Raw genomic sequence first — 15,594 nt, forward strand, 5'->3', positions numbered from 1 at the left:
ACAGCCAAACTAAGGCCCATTCAACGGAACTACTACTAGTTCACGGATGTGTTCATCATTCCGAAGGCCATAAAAAATACTGCATTGAAAAAGGCGGAGCAAGTTTCGTGGTCTCCCCTGTCAGTGCAATGAAATCTCCAGTTCCCTTGGGTTGTATTCAACCGCATGAGAGGCCACAGCAATAATTGCATATTTGGGATATTAAAAATACATTCAATGGTTTTCGGCTCAACTTTGTGGAAATTAATACACAAAAATGAAAAGGAGACTTCGTTGCTTTCCACAGATTTCTTTCGTCCGTATGACATGTTTCGACCATAGAGGTCATTATCAGGTACAAAAATTTCGAATTTTGAGCAAACATATATACTCTTTGAAGGGGTTGGGGGAAAGAGTGGAAGGAGTGGGTGTAAGTTGCAGTGCAAGTGGATTGAGTCTTACCTGAGTGATAGGCGACAAAGTGTTGTCCTTAGAAGGGATGGAACCAATTTTATGTCCCCTGAGAAAAAAATTGTCATGGGCGTTCCCCAGGGCTCAGTTCTGGGACCAGTTCTGTTCCTTTTATTTATAAATAACCTCCCAGATATGTTTAAATATGTACCAGGTGTACTTCCAGTATTGTACGCTGATGATACCAATGTTTTAGTGTCTGCCACATCAATGGAAAGCCTGACCTTAAAATCTAATGATGCAGCACGTGTCTTACAAGAGTGGTGTAATCAAAATTCTCTCCTCCTCAATGTGGAGAAATCTAATTTAATTTACTTTTGCTACAAGAATAAACAGCAATCACAGATCTCTGTTAAGACTGATGGTAAACCTATTCCACAAAACCTCAGTTCCTCCTTCCTGGGTGTAACTCTTGATAATCAAATATCTTGGGAGGAACATATTCAGAAGCTTCGCAGTAAATTGAGTTCTGTCTGTTTTTTGATCCTGTCTATCCGAAAAACTGTAGATATTGATGTACTGTTATCAATTTATTATGGTGAATTCTACTCACATGTAATGTTTAGTATACTCTTCTGGGGCCCTAGACCCAATTCCAAAATAATCTTCAAAATTCAAAAGAGGATACTCCGTATTATCGGCAAGGTGCCTGTTTATGCTCCATGTCGCCCTCTTTTTAAGAAATTCAACATTTTACCTCTCCCCTGTGTATATATGTATGCTGTAATTGTCTGTGCAAAAAAGAATCTTTCGAATTATGCAACAAATAGTGATTACCACTGTCATTATACAAGGAGTTCTACAAGCCTCCATCAAACATTTACAAGAACCAAGAACTCAAGTTATGCACCTTGGCACATGGGCCTACTGCTATTTAACAAACTCCCACCAGAAGTGAAGGGAGTCAAAAACATATATCTCTTCAAATCAAAGCTTCATGAGTTTCTTTTGAAAAAGTTATTTTATTCTGTGGATGATTTTCTTCATCCATAACACCTTGCTTTTTACATGATGTATGGTAATACCTTGTAGTTTTTTGTATCTATGTATTTTTGTACCATAATTGACGTGTCCTATATTTGTGAGAACAAATCGCCGGACAAATAAATTATTATTATTATTATAAGGAGGGGGAGGGGAAGGTACTGGGTTGGAAACCCCAAGTGGTTGGGGGGGTTGGTTGACCCTTTCGAGTCAACGAACCCTCCCTCCATCTCACCCGCGCCATCCTCCAAAAGTTGTTTTCTCAATACAACCCCCACTTGGGGTTTCCAACCCAGTACCTTCCCCTCCCCCCCTCCTGACACCCACTCCTTCCACTCTTTCCCCCAACCCCTACTCAGCAGCATGATCTCAGACGACACTATTTCCGAAACGAATAGAAGAAAACCAGAGACCATCCTATTTTATAATAAAAACAAAGCGGGAGTAGATATGATGGATAGCATGCATCAATTTATTTACACGTCTCCAAATCCAACAGCCTTATCTCCGCGGGCACAAAAAAGAAAAAGGTGCCAAGTACCATCAAATTGAAGCAATGCCCCAATTTCCTTTGCATTTTCCAAATTCTTTTTCATGCGCAAACAGCTGGTGTCCTAACACCCCCTGCCACACGCTTTAAAGCGGCTTGCATGTTAGTGTGTAGATTAAGATGTAGATGAATAAATTGTCCAATGTACGTGTTCAGCGCAAAAAAATATTATGTGGAAACAGCGCTGAAAAAATACTGTCGGTCTGAGATTTACAACAAAGTAATAAGTTTAAAAAATGTTCATGCAAATATTGTAACCCAGTGCACCTATTGTTTAAACATGTAACCCAAATTTTGTATTGAGTGTATGTATTTTCATTATTAGATTTGCCAACGACTACTAAATACGGTTTAATTCATGATTCTTTAAAATAATTGTTATTAACTTTTGACAATGGAAATAACATTTAATAATGTTAAATAGTGTTTTTAATGAACTGATTCAACAATTAATACGATTAAACTGAATATTGGATGAAAATTAGGTGTTTTATTTCTAAATACATTTTAGGGGTCAAATGACCCCTAGTCGTCCTTCTAGGTAGCGCGAAACTCCCGTCCTTCTAGTGTTAGTTACATCCAAACTAAGGCCCATTCAACGGAACCACTACTAGATCAGGGATGTGTTTACCATTCCGAAGGCCATAAAAAATACGGCATTGAAAAAGGCGGAGCAAGTTTCGTGGTCTCCCCTTGTAAGACTAACTATGGGATTGCTTTCTATTATAATTCACAATAATATGAAGGACAATAATTTTCTTATTTCAACTATCATACAATCAGCATGAATTAAAAAAGGACAGTTGAAAGGCAAAGAGCATCCTTCTGAAGCATACCCTCCAATTTTTTCCTTTCAAATCTGTGTTTGTGTAGGGTTATGAAAAGCCTTAACATTACGTAGTTTCTTTATAATTAAGCATGAGCTCTTTATGACTGTTAGTTTCTTTCCTTCCTATGAGGGTACCGCCTTGACTTTACAATCAATATCTCAAAACTAGAGATGTTCGAATAGTATCCGCGAATACTCGAATACCTCGAATAATAGAAAGTATTCGATATTAGAGATCTCGAATAGTTATGCCAAAGGTACCGTCTCGAATACTTTGAATTTCGCGTCATATACTGTCGCTCGCACATCATTGGTAGTTGACTCAGAAAATTGGAAAGAACTCTAGTCATTTAGTGCATGCAGTGCCGTTTCAGGCAAGCTGACGAACTACATCAAATTCGCGGGTTAGAGCGGTGAATAGAGTTCGACGTGGGGAACCGAAATTGATCGGGTGAAAAAATCCGAAAATCCCCGGTTTCCCCCATCAGGAGTACCTCAGTGCCGTGGGATAGCAACATTGGCGCATTTCCCACGATCCGCTATCCCCTCCATTCAGCATTCACCCCACCCCATCTGACGATTTCCTCTTCTCCCAAATCAAACAAAAGGTCCAAGCTTGTGCAGGGATCGTGTTACGAAGACCTTAGCTTCGAAAAAATATCAAGTTACCGGAAAATAATAAAATCGCGTTTCACCCTTCACTCTTTCTCCCCCACAGACCATTGTCCCGCGTCCATCTTTTGATAAAAATAAGACGAGGTGTTTACCATGTGTCCTTCTTGGCTAATAACCACAGGCACTTATTTTGAATCTTCCCCAGGAGATGAAACTAACATAGGGAGGAACTCAGTGCCGTGGGATAGTGACATTGACGCATTTCCCACGATCTGCTATCCCCCTCCATTCAGCATTCGCCTCAACCACTCTGACGATTTCCTCTTCTCCGAAATCAAACAATAGATCCCAGCTCGCGCAGGGATCATATTACGAAGACCTTAGCTTCGAAAAAATATCAAGTTACACGAGAACAATAAAAACGTGTCTCACGCCCCCCCCCTCTACTCACCCACTGGCCTTTTTCTGCTTACCTGCTTCGAAGTTCCCCATTTCTGGAGGTCAACTGCTGCATGAGTCATCTACTAGCCCAAAAGTTGTCTAACAATGACTTTTGGCAATTGATATTGTAGTGATCCGGAAATGGAAGATTACCATTTCCAAAATATGCATAAATATGTTGTTGTGTGACGTCTCAGAATAGCCAGCTGTGACAAACTATGCCTTGGGATTTGCACCTTTACACTTTCAAGAACGCCTAACCTTCCTCTTCCCCTTCCTTTCCCCTTCCTCTTGGACGAAAACATCCTGGTTCCACTTCCCTATATAATGGCACGGTGGAGATGCTATTGAGACTGACGCACTCAGGAACTCACTCAGTAACTCACAGTTGGAGTCGAAGCACGTGGCCCGTGCGACCTAAGCGCCTCGCTATCCACCCGTGCCATCACCAGCAGCTCCTCTCCTTCCCGAGACTTTTGGTAATGTTCTAAATTTTGGCTATTCTAGACGCACAAATTACTTTATATATATTCATTGAATTGATTTGGAAACTGGGATTTCAAAGGGAAATAAACTTTGGGTTAAAACTCAAATACTTGTGTGTGATTATTCGCTTCCCGACAAGGGCAAGAATCCGCACCCTTACAATATTACACTTTTATTGGATTGAAATATTAGTAATATGCGCGTAATTTAAGAAAGAATAAGACCAAACACGACATATTTATGACTTTAGTTAAGCATTTTACGCAGGAAAATATGCCGGAAAGACGAAGAAATACGACGGAGGCTTAGCATTTTGGCGTAATGCTCAAATAGGGTGCTTCCCTATTATTTTTTTATTGCCGGAATCGAAATATAATTGTAATACTCCTGGAGTACGTATTTAACGCTTTTAGATTTTTATAAGACGATATCTATTCTTCGCGATTAAATTAAAAGTGAAAATTTTCAAGCGCGCGAAAACGCGACGGGTAAGTATGAATGCCGGGAAAAACTCCGCGTGACTTCGTTCTTCTTCTCGCTGCCGCGAGTGAGGTGACCTTCGGGCGAGGCTCTGAGCGCTAATACGACGCAGGATGCTAGCAGGTAGCCGAGTATAGGGGTGCCGACTTACGAAAAATATTGGGGGGGGCCGAATCGGGGACCCTGCCTCGGTAAATTTTATAAGTAGTGAGTTTAAAGTTTTTTAAGCATTTTTGAAGAGTCATATGATCAACATTAGAACCCTGTTCACTCGAATCTCGATATCTTGACACTTCGGGGAAAATCGACAAGCCTGACACATTTTTTCCTCACATCTGTAACGATTTTTGGGGGGGCTTGGGCCCCCTCAGGCCCCATGGAGTCGGCGCTACTGGCCCATGCTAGCTGGTAGCGCTTGGCTTAAATAAGGATTATTAATACCTTATAGACGATGTAAAACTCCAATCCTCTCATGTAGAAACTAGGTTCCTGTGATGTCACGTGGAGTGGCATCGCATGGGCGCCAATCTGACCTTTTTCAAATGAGGATAAAATTGACCATTGCCATTGGTCTAAACCGGTATTTCTTGAACCAAATAATTTGTATATTATGAATACACCAATGGTAGGTAAAGAATCACAATTAATGCCTTTCGTTTTCTTTAATGAAGGAAACTACCCTATTGTTTACATAAAATTAAAATATTCCATTAATCAGCTAAATTCCTGTTTGAATCCTTTAAAGGCAATCACAATTACTCGCCAAAATCTTGGATTTCCTGCTGCATAGGCGACCTAGTCAAACATTCTCACATTCATCGTTTAGTATTCGAGGTATTCGAAATTCGAGGTATTCGATTATTCGAGCAAAGATTAGATATTCGAATTCGAGAAATCTACTATTCGACCCATCCCTACTCAAAACTTAGAATGACCAGAGGTCAAGTGAGCATCAATGTCTAGTAACGGTCATCCAAAACCACAACGACCAATGGCATGCACTCACCACTGCTGAGAGGGATGCACTGGTGAAGCAGACGGAGCACGGCGTGCAGTTGCCGGTTGGGGGGGCTCCAGGGGATGGCAGGTGAGGGGCTGGAGGGGCATGTAGATGCCTTTCTGCTGCGGTGGCTTGGTGGGGGACGGATGCTCTCGGCTGCCTGACTCCCAGCTAGAGGCTGATGATGAGGCCTGAGCACTGTTTGATCGGTTGATTGCAATGTGATGAGACGCACTGACTACTGGAGTGCTGCCAATGACTGGCTGTGGACTTCTGGGTGCTTTAGCATCACTGCTCAAATTGATGGAATGGCTTTTGCGAAACTTTGTGCTATATTTGTAGAAGTCTGACATTTCAAATGGCTTTGTCACCTCCCAATATGGCTGCCATTTCCCTGCTTGTATCACCATGTGATTTTTGGGCAGCTCAAATGGCACCACAGTATCAAAGACTTCGATTTCTGAACCACTCTTGGCTTGCTGGAAAACCACATCAGGAGACAAACAGTTCTTGCTATCAACATTGCTACCACATCTACCATCGGGGACATCAACACCTTGGCTACTAGCAGCAGATGGAGATAAATCAGCTCGATCTTTAATGTTGTTGATAACTTCTGATTTTAAAGTATTCAACGACTTCCAATTAACTCTAGGCTGGGATCCTTGGGGTGGAAATTGAGTCTGGGCAGGTGTGTCTAAGGATGTCTCATACCACTCTTTTTCTTTTAACTTTTTTAAAGATGAATCTTGCAAACTGTGTTGACTGTTTTGGCTCAGCTCTAGAACATCTCCCACACCTCTTGTACTGATATTACTGGTCTCAACACTTCCTAAAGATTGAGTCCTTAGCAACACTCTGTCATTGGAAATTGTGCCCAATTGCCCTAAACTATGCTCTGGATAAGTTTGTCCTGGAAGAAGAGCCTCGATAGGCCCTTTCGAAGCCATTATTGCCTTTGATGAGGGCTGATGAGCATTTTGAGATATCGCCTCTTTGACTGTGTCTTTTGGAATCCTTTCTGGTATTTCTTCTTTCACTGATGAGAAGTCACCATGCTCCATATCTGTTGCTTCTTCATTGCAAGGCTTCTGGACCAAATGATTCTTGGAATGCTCTTTGGACGATGCAAAAGTATTTGATATATGAGTAGGCTTCCCTTCCAGGCCACCTTGTAAGGCATCTAAATCATCAACACTGCGTGACTCCACACATGTGCCATTGTATGCCACATGCTTTTGCCGGTCGAGGCTGCCAAAACTGGAAATACTAAGCATAAATTTCAAGAGCTACTTAAGCAAAAGTTTTTTATTTCAAGAATTACAAAAGACATTTAAGAGAGCAAGGGCTACACTACACATTAAAACTACAAGGAAGTGACTTTCTGAGTACTTTTTCAACTCGTAACAAGTTATGAAAACCACCTACCGGTCACGATGGCGCCTGAAAGATCTGCTTCCAAGATTTCCTTGCCGAGCATTTACACTGGGTTCCACTTTTAATTTCCCCAGAGAATGGAAATTTTGATTGTTATGATACTTTCCCATGAACTGATCAGGCTCAGTGCTGTTCCAATGTGGTGAACCACCTCGTCCTGGAAAAAATGTTCGATGAGTAAATGAAGATAAATAAGTTAGCACTGAATATAACACGACCTAAAAAAATGGATTGGGTCAAAAAATTTAAATAGCATGATGTAAGTCCTAACATGTAAGAGGAAGGCTAAAAGCCTATAATCATGAGAACCAAAGAGCAATAATTTTTATATTCATTGATATTAATAAGAACAAAACTGCAATCAGAAATAAAAAATACATAATCAGAGCAAACTTTCACTTTCTTACAGCTAAGTCACCAAAACAAGTACATATGTACTTGAAATACACATGACCAACCAACCTAAATGAGAAAACAACAGTTGAGCAAGTACATTTTAAAACTTGAAAACATCTCAAAACTCCCCAATGGCCATTGGTTCCACGCATCATTAGGATGCAATATGTATTCATCCTCCTCATTATGGAATACTTGATGGTTTTATTATGGAGTCTATTTATGTCAGCAATAGAGGGTTGAAACTACCTTATACTCTTTCCATGCAAGCATTATATTACTTGGGAATTATATTAATTTTGCTTAATTTCCCCCAATTCTTAGAATGCTCTTTGGATGATGTAAAAGTATTTGTTCGATTTATGAGTCCATGCCGCCTTATAAGGCATCTAAGTCATCAACACTGCATGACTCCATGCATGTGATATTGTATGCCATATGCTTTCGCCTGTCAAGACTGCCAAAACTGGAAATACTGAGCATAAATTTCAAGAGCTACTTAACATGTTGAGTGCAGAAGGCATCACACTGATATCAGACCGGCTTATGCCTTTCATTCACTCTCCATGCTACTCCGCTCCGTTTCGTCTACTTTCATAATGGTTTCCAACACACTGGATTAGGCAACCTTAACATGCCCTCCACATCTGAATAATAGCTCCCCTTTTTATTCTTCTTAGTTTACATTTAAAGACTACTTTTTAAGTTGGAATATGTTTCTCCTTTTCAAAACAATTCAAATGTTATTTCTTCTAAATATTTATACTATGGCATGGCATTTGAAGGCTTTTATTCCGTTTTTAATCCTATTTACATATATTTTTGAAATCAATACTTAGTCATGATCTTCATTCCATGTCATTGTCAAAAAATATATTCGTATCAGAAAATATGGTTATTATATACACGCTTTTCAAGATTAGTTGAATAATCTGTGTTTTTTCCAATTACTTTTTAAACTCCATATTTTCACCTCGGGGTTTCTTTCAGGATATTCTAGCAGAATATTTTTACAACTTACCATATAAACATGTGTAAGAGATGCACCTTTTTTCCCAGAAATTGTAGCCGAAGATAAGATCTTTTACACCCATTTCTTCCCCCTCCCCCCCATCCCTGGCCACAAGTCCAAGGGGAACTGAGTGGCCTTGGTTTTCATCATAAGTCAGTCATCTGAAACCCTAGGTCAAAAACAAGTGGCAGGCAGGTGAGTTTCTCCCATATGTGACATATTTTTACGATGCTCCTGTTTGCGTTTCTTACTCGTAAGCATCACACCGTCACGTCGGTACTTCATTGTCAGAGGTGAACATGCTAAAGATCGCACAGGATTTTTTGCTCCGATGGGCTACTAAATTTACTGCTATGAGTGGGCATCCTGCGGCATTTATACTAATAATAGTAATCACATAATAAACTTAGAGAAATGTGTAGTTTTAAAGGCCAATACCTGATTAATAGTCAACAACTTGTCTTGCCGAGTAATTTCCATTACGCAAAGGGCCTGATTTAAAAAAAAATCACCTTCAGATGCTATTATGAGGATTATTGCAATTGAAAATTATATAGGTTTTAAAACCTGCAGTTTAAAAAATTCAAATGAGTGTGTATATTGTTGGACTAAATGGAAGAGAGAAGAAATCGAAAATGCTTGTAAGTGAAGAGCGCTGAAGGAGAGGTAGAGGGGAAGGAGTGTGCTCCCTCTGTCTTTCAAGCAACAAGGTTATGAGCGAAGGAGCAAGGCATCAACAAGTCCAATCTTGCATGTGACGTGTAGGGGCTAAGATGCAGCAATGTGATGTACGCAGTTAGCAAAAGTTTTCAGGCCGTCTCGTCTTGTTTGAATGCTATCATGCTGGGCTTGTTTCTTCTGAAATTGTGCTATTTGGACTAAGTTGAATAGTAGTAGCCTAGTTGTAACAATAAAGCTTTGTGTCAATCAAATAGAGCTTAAAAAACTTAAATACTGTCCGATATGCATCACGTTAGGCCGCATTCTTTTTTGAACCTGTGGTGTATTGGTGTGTTTTGTTTATTGAATTGTTATGGGTTGTCATGGAGTGTGATCCAGAGAATAAAGACAGTTCTTAAAAGTGGCTCCTTATATTAATGTAAGACATTACATTTTTGGCGACGAGGAAGCACGAATCCACGTAATTACGGTCAACAGCGGAAGGGCGTAGCCGTGATTGAGCGTGATCGTGATAGTAAAAGTACCAAGTTCGAGTGCAGGAAGATAGATTTTTTGGTGACGGCGAAATGGCGGGACTCATCGGCTCAATGAATGCATTTGACGCGGCTGAAGAGACGTGGTCTTCGTATATTGAGCGTTTAGAACTATTTTTTGATGCAAACGACATTAAGGACGAGAAAAAACTGCCTACCTTGTTAACAGTAATTGGGCATAAAACTTACAATTTAGTAAAAAATTTGTGTGCACCAGATAAGCCGGCAACTAAGACATTTGAACAATTAGTGCAGCTAGTAACAACGCACTTAAGTCCAAAGCCATCATTTATTTCGGAGCGTTATAAGTTTAGTTTACGGAGCCAGCGGGAGCACGAGTCAATTTCCGATTATGTGGTACAGTTAAAGGAACTTTCAATGTTTTGTGAATTTAGAAATAATCTGTCGGATTATTTGAGAGATAGACTGGTCAGCGGTATCCGTAGTGACGCAATTAAGAGGCGGCTGCTGGGGGAAACAGATCTTACTTTTGAAAAGGCAGTAGCGATAGCTACCAACATGGAGATGGCTGACCACGATGCAGCGACGTTGATGGCGCGAGGGAATCCACAAACAAGTCAACTTAACTACAACGCCAGGCGGAAGGGTTTGGCGACGACGTCGGCGGCTATGGGGACAACGCATCGCAGTGGCAGCTGTTCTCACGTGAACCGGCAACAACAACGTCCCACAAACCAAAGGAGGGAGGACACAACTAGGAGGGAGGAGAGAGTGTCTAGTGATGTAAAGTGTTATTGTTGTGGAAAGTCAGGCCATAGGGCCAATATGTGTAGATTCAAGTCATACAAGTGCTATAAGTGTGGCAAAGTAGGCCACTTGTCACAGGTTTGTCGAAGTAAAGATAGGGGTGTGTCAAATCCAAAGCCTAATAATTTTAGTACTAAGCCATCTAATCACTATTGTGAACCCTGTGATTCTAATGATTGTATGCTAAACAAGCCTACTACTGACGATTCCAAGCAAAATAAGCCAACTAATGATTATATATATGATTTAACTAATCTATTTAATGTAAGTAAAGCTAATGAGGTTGATGAAACCAATGATAGGGTAAGGCCTATTATGGTAAAATTGCAAGTTGAAGATAAGCTTTTGTATTTTGAAGTAGATAGTGGTGCTTGTGTCAGTGTCATAAATGAACAATGTTATCAAGACAATTTTACTTCAGTAAAGTTACTAAGTACCAATTTGGTATTAAGCTCATATACAAGCCAGCCTATCAAACCATTAGGGAAATTGAGCGTAATGGTAAAATATAGAAATATATGTAAACAGTTATCCTTATATGTAATAGCTAAGGGAGCAAATCCTTTAATGGGCAGAGACTGGATCCGTGATCTTGGGTTGGTAATTAAAATACCTAGTGGGGTTAGTAATATTATTATGAGCACTAACTCAGAGCATAGTAGGGATGTATGTAGTATAATAGATGCAGAATTTAAAATAGTTAATAGTTTATATCAAAAGTTTCCAGAGGTGTTTACTGATAAATTAGGCTGTTATAAGGGTGAGCCAGCTAGGTTAGTTTTAAAAGATAATGTTGTGCCTAGATTTCTGAAGCCTAGGCCGATACCTTTCTCCCTGAAAAACAAGGTAGAGGCTGAGATAGATAGATTGGTAAGGGAAGGTATTTTGTCACCTGTGAGTGATAGTGAATGGGGAAGTCCCATTGTTCCAATAGTAAAAAAAACCGGGGAATTACGTTTGTGTGCAGATTTCAGGGTTTCTTCACTAAATGATTCGCTAATCATCAATAGACATCCAATACCTAGGATTGAAGATCTTTTTAATACGTTACAAAAAGGTAGAACTTTCTCCAAAACGGACCTATCCCAAGCTTATCAGCAGATATGCTTAGATGACCAATCAAAGAAATTGTGTACTATAAGTACTACAAAAGGGCTATTTATGTACAATAGAGTTCCCTATGGAGTGGCCTCTGCACCTGGTATTTTTCAGAAAATAATGGAAACCATTCTCGCTGGTATTCCAGGAGTTGTTTGTTTCCTTGATGACATTTTGATTACTGGGGAAAATAATGATGTTCACAAGGAAAGGTTATATGAAGTTTGCAATAGATTAAAAGTGAGTGGTCTCAGTGTGAGTAAAAAGAAGTGTGAATTTTTTTGCAAGTCAATTGAGTACTTGGGTTATGTTTTGAGTGAGGATGGCCTAAGTACATCGCCATCTAAAATAAGCGCTATTGAAAAGGCGCCTACTCCCACTGATGTTTCACAATTAAAGGCATTTTTAGGTATGGTTAATTATTATGGAAAATATGTGCCTCATTTATCTACTATTGCAGCACCTTTGTATAGTTTGTTGAGGAAAGATAGTGTTTTTGAGTGGTCAATCTCATGTGAACAAGCATTCAAGCTAATCAAGAATAAATTAGTTTCAGCTCCAATATTGGCACATTATGACCCTAACCTACCGGTAAGATTAGCTACTGATAGTTCTAGCTATGGTTTAGGCTGTGTATTAAGTCAGTTACAGAAGGATGGTTCTGAGAAACCAATTTGTTATGCATCAAGGACCTTATCAAAGGCTGAAATGGGGTACAGTGTCATCGACAAGGAGGCTTTAGGCATTATTTATGGTGTGCGAAAGTTTAATCAATATTTGTATGGTAGAAAGTTTACTTTAATAACTGATCACAAACCATTGATATCTATTTTTGGATCAAAGAAAGGTTTACCTGCTTATGCAGCAAGCAGACTTCAGCGCTATGCGCTGTTCTTAACGAATTATGACTTTGATATTAAATATGTTAAATCACAGGATAATGCAAACGCCGATTGCTTATCTAGATTGCCTTTGAATGTAAAAGAATTTCAGTTTGAGTCAGAGGATGTAAATTATGTAGGTACTTATTTGCAATTTATTCAAGAGAATGACATACCAGTTGATTTTAATAACGTTATAGAGGAAACAAAAAGGGATGTTTTGTTAAGGAAAGTGTACAACTATGTATTGTATGGTTGGCCAAATAACCACTCAAATATGGACAATGAATTAAAACCGTATTTCCAGCGGCAAGGTGAATTAGCTATTGAAAATGGTATTATTGTTTGGGGGCATAGGATAGTTGTACCTCATAGTTTACGTAAGCCATTATTAACAGAGTTGCATTGCGGACACCTTGGCATTGTTAAGATGAAAGCCATGGCTCGTTCGTATTTTTGGTGGCCAGGTTTAGACTCAGACATTGAGAATTTAGCCAACAGTTGCCCACCTTGCTTGTCTGTGAGGCAGAACCCTAAAAAGTGTAACCTACATGTGTGGGAGTATCCCACGAGGGTGTGGGAACGTTTACATGTTGATTTCTTAGGGCCTGTAAGTAACAAACTATATCTTGTTATAGTAGATGCTCATAGTAAATGGTTGGAGGTGGAAGAGGTAAGCTCAACATCAGCTAATCAGACTATTACAAAATTAAGTGCTTTGTTTGCAAGGTTTGGTTTACCGCAACAAATAGTTTCAGATAATGGTCCACCCTTCAATTCTGGTGAATTTAAGGATTTTCTAAGATGCAATGGCATTAAGCATACCTTATCGCCACCTTACCATCCAGCTACAAATGGTCAAGCAGAAAATTCTGTGAAGAATGTAAAAAAGCGTGTTAACCTAGCTTTAAGGAGTAATGACAATGTAAATATGGCTTTATATAAATTTCTACTTGTTTATAGAAATTCGGTACATTTAACAACTAATGAAACGCCAGCTATGCTAATGTTTGGGCGACCAATCAGAACAAGATTAGATCTCATTAGACCTAATCTTCAAAGTTATGTATACAATAAACAGAGTAAGCAAGTTGCAAATTGTGGGGGTTGTAAGACGAGAATGTTATCTGAGGGTCAACCTGTAGTTGTACGGGATTACAGAGGCAGAAATAAATGGATAGGAGCAGTAATTGTTAAGATACTGAGTGCAGTATCATACTTGGTGAAATTAAAGAATGATGTCATTTGGAAACGTCATATCGATCAAATTATAGACCTAAATAGTGAGCCTCTCATGCCTTCAATTGTACCTGATAAGGTGATTCCACCGGAACAATTATTGTTGCCTAGAGTGACAGACGACAGGCTGTCGAAGGAGGGGGGGTCACCTCTGCAGAGCACACCATCTCAACAGTACAGTCCCAAGAATACACCGCCTCATCATTCTAGCAGTGAATACGCTAGGCTGAAGTCTGATATGCCTCAGCATGACGTCACTTCACCTAACTTAACTTCACGGCAATTAGTTAAATCTGATAGTCCAAAACAGAGAATAGAGAGGCGTTACCCTGTGCGAGAGCGCAGGCAGGTGGAAAGGTTAAACTTGTAAGCATTATATATTATTTGATGTTCATGCTTGTTAATTTGAAATTGTTTGTTATTGTGCATTGTATGCTTTATGTATGTTATTCATTATGATTGTTTGTTTCTGTCGATTTCTATGATACAAAGTATTATTATTATTTTTTTTTGTGCATTGGGAAGAATATTGTTTTTGTGTAGTAGTTCAGGTTTGCTGATGTTAAAGTTTTGTGGAGGTTGCTAAATTTGAATTTGTTATGAACGGTGGTCTTCGGAGTATGGGGGGAGGAGATGTGGTGTATTGGTGTGTTTTGTTTATTGAATTGTTATGGGTTGTCATGGAGTGTGATCCAGAGAATAAAGACAGTTCTTAAAAGTGGCTCCTTATATTAATGTGAGACATTACAGAACCTCATGTGTATCATACAATTGCTGAAAGCTATCGAGATATCTTCGGCCTCAGTAGGTGACTCACCCAGCATTTCGCCTCCGAAAAACTGGGAGAATAGAAGCTGGCAGTCTGAAAAAGGTCAGTCAGTGAGATGGGATACGGATCAAACACGTTTCCATTAATCCCATGTAACTTGATATTTTACTTTGAAGCTAATCATTTATGGTCCGTGTGATCTCGGAAAGTAACAAAAACCTTAGAGGCATGGGCTGATGGAGGGCCGAGGGTGATTTTGTGAAATCTACGCCGTGGTTATTATCTTAAGGTACTGAGATTCCCCTGATTGTTGTTCAATCTCTTGGGAAGATTCACACTATGTGCCTGTCATGATTTGCCTTAAATTTTTCCACAGCTGAAATTCTTTAGCAATGCTACTGTGAGAGCCTTTAGACCAAATTGTTTGTGAGTAGGACAAGCATTGCAGTCCAACGGCGTGTACGAAGAGAGGATCGGAACTCTTTCTACTCCCTCTTATGGGATATTGCATTGACGAAAGCATTGATTTAAAATTTCAGATTCAAATTCAATTTTTTCAATGAATTTGGATATGAAGTATAAGGTGGAGGCCATTATCTGTAGATATTTGGATCCGAGGTATCCGATCCGACCATCCCTAGTAAGCATCATAAGGTTAAGACTACAAGTGAATACCTACTTATCTCTGAGCACTATACATATCGTGTAAATTTAGCTGAAAAATGCAATTTAAATTTTTAGCACTAAAAGTGGAAATTTTGATAACTGTCAAAAGTCCAGGCATACATATGCAACACAGTGTGATAGGATTTAGAATAGGCTGCAAAATTTTTATCTTAAGCTCTGCTGCTCAAAATAGGGGTGCGTATCTTACACACGTTTATACAGTATTTTCTGACCCATCCCTAGTGTCCTCTTTCCACTGACTGGGATTGATTATATTGG

General features: G+C 39.5%; 1 protein-coding gene across 1 annotated transcript in view; it reads right to left on the minus strand.

The window, feature by feature from the left end:
* The window catches only part of LOC124170566, a 58,435-nt gene that overhangs the window by 11,131 nt on the left and 31,710 nt on the right, over nucleotides 1–15,594 (minus strand). Inside the window, exons 7-8 of the mRNA XM_046549364.1 lie at nucleotides 7,264–7,429; nucleotides 5,842–7,104 (exon numbers count right to left, since the gene is read on the minus strand). Coding sequence (XP_046405320.1) covers nucleotides 5,842–7,104; nucleotides 7,264–7,429 — 1,429 coding nt within the window. The remainder of the gene's footprint in view (nucleotides 1–5,841; nucleotides 7,105–7,263; nucleotides 7,430–15,594) is intronic.

Source organism: Ischnura elegans, chromosome X, assembly GCF_921293095.1.
Source record: "Ischnura elegans chromosome X, ioIscEleg1.1, whole genome shotgun sequence".
In the NCBI taxonomy this organism is placed as follows: Eukaryota; Metazoa; Arthropoda; class Insecta; order Odonata; family Coenagrionidae; genus Ischnura; species Ischnura elegans.